The 9,241-nt window shown below is 45.5% G+C and overlaps 1 protein-coding gene across 1 annotated transcript in view; it reads right to left on the bottom strand.

The window, feature by feature from the left end:
- Positions 1–626: 626 nt before the first annotated feature.
- Positions 627–9,241, bottom strand: part of MC2R (melanocortin 2 receptor) — a 42,136-nt gene continuing 33,521 nt past the window's right edge. The window contains exons 5-6 of the mRNA XM_062199975.1: positions 796–939; positions 627–720 (exon numbers count right to left, since the gene is read on the bottom strand). Of these exons, the coding sequence (XP_062055959.1) occupies positions 627–720; positions 796–939 (238 nt within the window). The remainder of the gene's footprint in view (positions 721–795; positions 940–9,241) is intronic.

Below are 9,241 nucleotides of genomic sequence, written 5' to 3'. Positions count from 1 at the left end.
CCACTGGTTTGGTGTGAGCTGCAGCTGCCTGCTTTCTCCTCCGGCCTCACTGGATGTCAGAATCACTGAGGAGCAAGGGAGAGGGAGCTGGGGCTTTGTGGGATTAGACGGGGAAGACGACAGCACCCACAGCTCTCTGACATCATTGCAATGAAACAGGATGGTTCAGCGTGGCCCTCTGGGAGCCAACATCATCTCCTGTGACGTCCACTCCTCCATAGCCACTTGTTGCCAAGGCCACACACCAGCCAATCCCAGGAACTTTTCCACCTGCAAGATCCACCCTGACCTCAGAATTCCCTGCGTGCCTTTCAGTGCTCTCCATGATTTTCCTTTAGCTTCTTTGCCTTCATGTCTCACCTCTCTGCTGTCTCATACGTTTTGCTCTTCTGCAGAACCGCTTTTGGTCCTCAGCTGAACTGTGTTCTTCATCTTTTACCTTCAGGCCTTTGCCCCCGTGTGGAAGAAATTATGTTCTCCAGGCCAGTTCCTCTTGGCAGCTTCCTGCACATAACTGACACAAATGCCTTCAGGAAGCAGGGTCTCATCCGAGATCTAATCCTCAACCCTACCTGACCTTTCTCTGCCTTCCGTAGTACCCTGCGCCTCCCCTATCTAGGCACTTATCACATAGGCTTGGCGTTGCTCTCTTTAATTGTCTTCTTGGAGCACTGTACTCTCAGCTGCTGGAGAGGAGGAGCGATGTCCTCACTAACTGATCTACTCAGGAGAGATCGGAATGACTACCATGTGCCAGGCGTGCTGCTGGGTGCTGGGTGCACATCGTGAACTCACCTGTCTTCTACAGAGATGCACTTCATTTCTTGGCTCTGGCTTGTAGGAGCGTGCATGTAGTAGATATCGATGGATTCAATGAACAGATTTTCCCAGTCAAGCTGACTTAGATCTACTTCGATGCTTTCATATAAAACATAGTTCCTTTATGAAATGCAACAAAAGTCAAGGCTCACAAATCTTTACCTAATCTCAGTATCTAGCACATCTATCAACAAATGCACCTCCAGGATCAGGCATTTTGGTTAAGATGCTGGTTAAAGGCTGGCATCCCATGTGGAAGTGTCTGGGTTTGATACCAGGCTCTTCTCGTTTCCAGGTTCCTGCTAATGCAGGATGGAATTCCTTGCTCCTGGTTTTGGTCTGGTGCAGACTTGGCTGTTACAGCCACTTGAGGAGTCAAACAGTGAATGAAAGACCTCTCTCTTAATTAATCAATCAATTGATCCCTCTCTTTTAAATAAAAATAAATTTTAAAGAAGAAAAAAATAACATGATTAGGCCATTATTTAACATTAATAGGGCCTGCGCTGTGGCTCACTTGGTTAATGCTCTGCCTGTGGTGCTGGCATCCCATATGGGCACCGGGTTCTAGTCCCGGTTGCTCCTCTTCCAGTCCGGCTCTCTGCTGTGGGCCGGAAAGGCAGTAGAGAATGGCCCAAGTGCTTGGGCCCCTGCACCTGCATGGGAGACCAGGAGGAAGTACCTGGCTCCTGGCTTCGGATCGGCACAGCGCTGGCCGTAGTGGTCATTTGGGGGGTGAACCAATGGAAGGAAGACCTTTTTCTCTGTTTCTCTCTCTCACTGTCTATAACTCTAACTGCCAAATTAAAAAAAAAACCACTAATAACATTGAATGTAAATGGATTCGATTTTAGAACTAAAATATACAGGCTGCTGGTTGGATTTAAACAGTAAGCTCTGAAGATACGTTGCCTACAAGAAACTCATATCACCAGGAATGACATACATAGACTGAAAGTGAAAGGACGGGAAAAAAACCAAAAGCGAGCAGGAGTAGTTACATTAATATCAGGCAAAATAGACTTTAAGACAAAAATCTTCAAAGAGACAAAGATGGTCACTCCATATGGTTCTAGCCACTGTCAGTCTGTGCATCCCAATTGTGTTTGCTTCTATTATCCCACTACCACAGACCTGTGGCCCGTTGGTCCCCATGGGACACCATGCTATACTCTCTGGATTATTCACACTAATAGTAGAGTTTCTAGTTTTCATTCAACTCATCTGTCATTATTGATGCCTATGTATCTTTCTAAGATTAACACTAGTGAAACCACATTTCCCTCTTTCTAAGAATTGGAGGCACAGGTTGCCCAACATGAAATCCATCTCTCAATGATATCAACAGTGGGTATAAATGGGCAACACTGAACACCAGCTATAGTAGTACCTGAAAGAATATCAGTGTGGGGTGGTGGAGAGCCAAGTAGGCAAGATGTTTGGTAGCAAGTGGCCTAGAGTCGATTCCAAAGGGGAATCTGTAATCTGCTACCCTTTCCATTAAAGCCAAAGAGTTCTAGCAAACCCAATTGCCATACCTGTGGAGGGCATTTTAGAGGCAACAGATGGCAAAGTGTGTTCACATTCTACAGTTTTGCATAGAAAGTCACAGCGGAAATAAGCCTTTCATGAATTTTGGCTCCTGTGCAGTAGCTGTGAGGAATGAAGATAGCCCAAGCTGGGAGAATGTGTGGTTACCTTGTGAATGCCTATACTTCAGATGTAAGACTTTGCTTATAAAGAGTTGGTGATCCGAAAGTTTGATATGAGAATCACCAAAATAAGTATGAAACATCACAGGTGAGCTGCTTTCTCCTTTGTAACCGGAGCTCATGAGTGGGTTCGTCTTGTGTGAACTTGCATTTTTGAACTCTCTGAGTTTATTCAAACATTTATAATCTCGCCTAGGTCTGGAGGTCAGAGTGGCTTTGGTATTAGGTTCAGTGGAAGTTGGACTCAATCCACTGGGAGGTCTCAGGTCGGGGAGGTTTTGAAAAAACAGGGAATCATGGGTCAAATGGAAGCCCAGGGGCCAGGACTCTCATTGGAGACTCCAGCTAACTTCATGTAAATAAGCTATGGACAAAGAACTTTGTGTTTTTCTACAGAAATGACTGGAATTCACCAAAGATAATTTAGAGTTGTGGTGGCTAACGTGGGGAATTATCAGCCTGGACAAAAATTACTCACTTATGCAGTGCATTGGGGAAGAAGAATCCCAAACAGCTCTGAGAAATGGGATGTGTTGTTTGATTGGCAGAGGCTTCTAAGACACTAAATGAGTCAGAAATTGCCTAAGAGCCTCGTTATAGAAGATGGATGAAAAATGTAAGCAGCTAATTCACGAGAAGATCGAAGAAGATTGTATGTAGGGATAGGCATTTAGATAGCTGATTAAGAAGCCTACATCCCACCTGGCTATGATAGCCACCTCTGGCTCCTGGCTCCAGCTTCCTGCCAATGTGTACCCTGAGAGCAAGCAGGTGATGGCGTAAGTACTTGGATCTCTGCCACTCATGTGGGAGACCCAGCTGGACTTCCTGCTTCTGGTGTTGGCCTGGCCCAGCTCTGGCTGGTGTGGTAGTTGAGGAGAGGAGATTTCTCTGTATCTTTCTCTCTGTCCCCCTGCCTCTCAAGTTAAATAAATTAACACAACAAGATTGTACACTGATTGAAATGACTCCAATTGGTGTCTTCTCGCTGTGCTCCTCTCTGCCATCCTTTGCCTAATTGTACTGAAACTGCTACCCCTTTTGCTCAGTTACTTTTCCACCCCAAACATGAAAGTAAAGTTAGACCAGTGCCTCGCAACGTCAAGCCCCTGGAGAGCCAGGTGGGCTTCTTTAATCCCCTTTACACCCTTGGTAAACATCTAAGCTCAGAGCAACAGTAAAAGAGTTCTCGAATCCCCAGGCATTTGCTGAGCAATTTAGAATTGCTGTAGGAACATATGATCCAGGATTCCATGATCTTTTATTTTTTTCAAGATTGATTTATTTCAAGTTTATTTGAAAGGCAGAGTTACAGAGAGGCAGAGGCAGGGAGAGAGAGAGAGAGAGAGAGAGAGAGAGAAAGAGAGAGAGTCTTCCATTTGCTGGTTCACTCCCCAAATGGCTGCAACAGCCAGAGCTGGGTGGATCGGAATCCAGGAGCCAGGAGCTTCTTCTGGGTCTCCCACGTGGCTGCAGGGGCCCAAGGACTTGGGCCTTCTTCTACTGCTTTCCCAGGCCATAGCAGAGAGCTGGATCAGAAGTGGAGCAGCCGGGACTTGAACCAGCACCCATATGGGATGCTGGCATTGCAGATGGTGGCTTTTAGCCCAGGATTTCCTGATCTTATCAGTTTATTCATATGATACTGGTGCTGGATGAAGCCCACAAATGACTGTTGCCAAATGGGGAAAACCTGAAGATCTTAAGGACCCTTTGTCTCACCCAACTTTGAAGGATGGACTGAAAAAAAGAGCCAGAGGAATAGCAGAGACTCTTTTGAAACCAATCCTTAAGATTTTCCCACAAAATCCAACTTCTCTGTGATACAAGCTTGTAAAGAGAAAAAGGGCAAATGGGTCCCGGACTGCAAGGTTAATGGGAGGTTTTTACAAAGCATTCTGGACTTGCTGTGGAAAATTCAGGTGTAGTGAATTTCTTGTCTGCTGTATTAATTAACGGGCTTCATCATGAACTAAGGACTGTAGCTAAAAACACAAAGCAGGCTGAGATGTTGCTGGCTCACTGAATTAGTAACCTTAGCTGAGCATTCTGGAAGTGGAGTAGCCAAGACTTGAACCGGCTCCCATATGGGATCCTGGCACTGCAGGCCAGGGCTTTAACCCACTATGCCATAGCGCTGGCCCCTAGCTGAGTATTTTGAATGGCCCTTCAGAAAAAGAGGAGAATCCAAGGCAAGCAAAGGGACCTCCTTGCACATATTTTTTAACCCCAAACCAAGAGACCCCAATTGAAGGATCCTATTCTGGGAGGTTCTGCCTTCCTTGTAAGCAGCTGGGCCATGGAAGAAAGAGCTGTCCACTCTTCCACCAGTGTGTGCTGGGCCCACTGCTTTGTCCAGATGTTTAAAAAAAATTTTTTTTTAATTATTTTTAGAGAGAGAGACAGAGAGAAAGGTTTTCCTTTTCCGTTGGTTCACCCCTCAAATGGCTGCTATGGCAGGTGAGCTGCGCCGATCTGAAGCCAGGAGCCAGGCTCCTCCTCCTGGTCTCCCACGTGGGTGCAGGGCCCAAGCACTTGGGCCATCCTCTACTGCCTTCCCGGGCCACAGCAGAGAGCTGGACTGGAAGAGGGGCAACCGGGACAGAATCCGGCGCTCCAACTGGGACTAGAACCCAGGGTGCCAGCGCCATAGGCAGAGGATTAGCCAAGTGAGCTGCGGCGCTGGCCCAGACTCTTTTCCCATTAGAGGAAGAGGGTTTGATTCTCAAATTAATCCTAAATGCTGATGGAGTGGGGCTAGATTTTCTGGTAAACCTTTAAGTGAACAAGATGAAACTAAGATTACAATGAAAGGGGGATCTTGTAAAGTCTTAGTGGTGACCAGAGTCCTTTCATCTACTTAACCCGTCCTCACACTGCAACCAAAAGAATATTCTGGGGCGAGGATTTCAGATCAAGTCCTAAAGGTTCCCGAATCCATTTCTGTCCAATTGACACTAGGAATATTTTCAGAAAAACACTTGTATTTACCTTGTGCTACGGTCCCGTGATTACTGGAACAAGACCTGCTCCCCATGATAGGAAACCTCATAAAATTCCCCCTGGAAGCAGAGGGGATCTTCGAGTTTCCTGACCCTTCTGGCCTGCACTGCTCTGTGCACAAGAGGCAGACGTGGGTGACTCAGCCCTATGCAGTCCCTGACCTTGGGAAGTATCTGAGTATTTGTGAACTTCCTCCTTAACTGACAGAGGAGTCTTTAAATGCTGAGCCCACAAAAATCCAAAGACATCATTCTAAGCTATTGCCCAAATTCCTCAATACCCAGTAAAACCAGAGGCTACTCAGTGACTCTCACCGACTGCACTGGACTTAGTTAAAAAAAAGACACATAATTCCTTGCATTAGCCCTGTGACCCTCAACCCTGAAAACCCCAGTGGAAAAGGTTGTGGATTAGTAAATAAGTAAAAAGCAGTAAATAAGATCGGAATACTAAAATTGTTTCCGGTTGTTCTAAATCCTAATACCTTGTTTTCTAAAGTACTCACCAGTTCAAAGTGATTGACAGTGGTGGAACTTTGCTCAGTTTTCTTTGCGTTTCAGTTGATAAAATAATGTCAAGATTTCTTTGTTTTTACTTAGAAAAGCCAGCCGTGCACTGGAACTGTCATGACACAGGGGCTGACTGACGCAGAGCCCAGCTTATTTTTCTCAGACACTGCACCAGGATCTGGCATAATGTACAGTTCCCTGAGAGTTCAGCTCTTATTGAATTCGTAGACAACCTACTGCTATATTCTCTTAGGGAAGATTCAGAAATAGATTTGATTTACATCTTGCAACGATTAGCTTAGAAAGACCTTAAGGCCTCCATGGGAAGATTGTAATTTTCCAGAGCAAGGATCTATTATTTAGGATGTGATCTGACTGCAGAAGGAATCTCCCTGTCGTCTGAGAGTAAAACTCATTCGTCCCAAGAGCCGTGACTCAGAGATGATTGAGGAGTTTCCTCGGACTTGCAGCACTTTACAGGTATCGAGTCCCCAGCTTTTCTTTGCTGGTATCTCCCTGAGTGAATTTACAGAAGACTGTCCCAGAGCCTTGGCTTTGGTAGGATAACCATGACAAGGCCTTCAGCCAAGTAAAACTGGCTCTACAACACGCTCCAGCCTCAGGACTTTCATATTATGCCACAGCTTTCACTTTGTTCATTAATGGACGTGAAACTGGGCTTACTCAAGAGTCCTTACTCAAAATCATGGGGGAAATGTGGACCCATTACTTACTATAGCTTGCAAGTGGATCCAGTGGCTGCAGTATAGCCAAACTCTTTAAAGGCAGCAGCAATGACAGCCGGATGGGTGGAAATCTCCTCTGCATGGTGTTAGCAAATAAACTCTTACAGGTTCCACACACTGTAGAAAGTCTGTTGAAATCACATCAGACCCTACATTTTTCAGGGGACAGACTAACATCTTACGAAAGCATTCTGATCGCTGTTTTTAAAAAAGATTTATTTATTTGAAAATCAGAGTTACACAGAGAGAGGAGAGGCAGAGAGAGAAAAGTCTTCCATCCGCTGGTTCACTCCCCAATTGGCCGCAATGGACGGAGTTGTGCTGATCCGAAGCCAGGAGCCATGAGCTTCTTCCGGGTCTCCCATGAGGTTGCAGGGGCCCAAGGACTTGGGCCATCTTGTACTGCTTTCCCAGGCCATTTGCAGGGAGCTGGATTGGAAGTGGAGCAGCCAGGACTTGAACCGGCACCCATATGGGATGCTGGCACTACAGGCAGCGGTTTTACCTGCTACACTACAGCGCAGGCCCCAAGATGTCTGATCTCTGTCTCAGGTGTTATAATCTACCCCACTACCTGTTACTGTTGCCTGACGACAGTGTGGACCACAGCTGTGTGAATGTGATAGCACAGCTATTGACCCCTTGCATAAATTTACATCAAGCTCCAGTTGGCACTCTGGAGCTAATACTTTTTTTCTTTTTTTCCAACTTTTATTTAATAAATATAAATTTCCAAAGTACAACTTTTAGATTATAGTGGTTTTCCTCCCCATAACCTCCCTTCCACCCGCAACCATCTCATCTTCCACTCCCTCTCCCATCCCATTCTTTATCAAGATTCATTTTCAATTACCTTTCTACACAGAAGATCAGCTTAGTATATACTAAGTGAAGATTTTAACAGACTGCATCCACACAGACACACAAAGTACAGAGTACTGTTTTTTTTTTTTTTTTCTTGATGAGTGTTGTACCAAACCTGCAGACAGGAAGTCATCCTCTGGCTTGTCTTTGATGTATTTGATTTTGGCTGGTTGAGTTTGTAGGGACTCTGGCTAAGGAGCCTTCTCACGTCCTAGTATTATCTTCCTGAAGATCACTGGGTAATGCCCTGGTGTGCTGGATTCACTCAAGGGTCTCAGAAGCATGTTTGCAGCCATTAATGGTGTGCTAACTGGTTTCGTGGTGACTAGAGCAACAAAAATGGTATCATTGACAAAGGAACATTTCTTCAATGATCCTGATGTTGTGAGGTGGGAGTAGCACATTGGGGCAAAGATATGCCAGTCTTGTTGGTGACAGGAAGTGGTGCTGTGCCTAAGTGCTGGTCACTCTCTTATGCCCAAGAGGCTGACCAGAAGTGGGAGATCATTTGGCAGTTTTAAATAGGAAGCCATTAAATGGAAATGGCTCTAGTTACTTAGGTTCCTATGTAAGCAATTGAAGCCCAGTGTGAACAGTAAGATAAAGCCAGAGACTTTACCAGCCAGAAACCACCAACTAAACTCTAGCTAGAGACTTTACCCAGCTAGGAGTCACCAACTAATCTCTAAGAGGACATTTTACCAGTGGAAACCACCAGATAATCTCTAACTAGACAATTTAGCCATCAGGAATCCTTAGTCTCTAACTACAGACTCTACCAGTCAGAAACCAACAAATAATCTTTAACTAGAGGCATTATCGGTCAGAAATCACCAACCAATCTGTAACTAGGGACTTTCCACTCTGTCCAATCAAATGTGCTCTCTTTGTGTTGTTTCCATGGATACCCCATGAAAGCCTCCCCCCCCCCCCCCCAGTCGAGTGATAAACTGCTGTGGTTTGGTGCTGTCTTGTGTGGTCTCTGTTCAAATAAGCTCTGTAAATTTTTAATGTCTAAATACACCATTTAACACCAGCATGATACCTATGTTGGCCAGACAAGTAAGTGCCATGTTTGAAGGCAACCCAAGAAAGGTCTTTTCCAGTTTAAAAGACACTGCATAATCAGTTATTGCAATACTTGCTTTCTTAAACATCTAAGGGGAGAAAAATGGTCATAATAAATGAGATAAAAGTAAAGAATGTAACGCTTTTATGAAAAACACTTGACTCATGCTCATAGCTGTAAGTATGCCCATCCTGGTAGCCAAGTCCACATTCATCCCCGTGTGTGTCCTTACACTGCCTCATGTCTGTATCCATACCCGTTACTCACCCCAGACATCCACATGCATACCTGGATTTCTCTCTGTGCACGTAACAGACTTACAGATGTCTGCCAAGCCATGTGTGGATGCAGCCACATGTCCTAGAAGCCAAGGAAACACAGACAGACTGCCTGGAAGTGTAGCTCCTAGGACTTCTCATTCCCTTCCCAGGCGCCAGGTGCTGGGGAAACGGGGCCCCTAAGCTGAGGGTGTGCTAGATCCACTTTCCGTGGGAGGCTGCAGGAAAGAGAGGCACCTCC

This window comes from Lepus europaeus, chromosome 9, assembly GCF_033115175.1.
Source record: "Lepus europaeus isolate LE1 chromosome 9, mLepTim1.pri, whole genome shotgun sequence".
Classification (NCBI taxonomy): Eukaryota; Metazoa; Chordata; class Mammalia; order Lagomorpha; family Leporidae; genus Lepus; species Lepus europaeus.
Note: the sequence above shows the minus strand (reverse complement) of the source record. Positions and strands in the feature narration are given on the sequence as shown.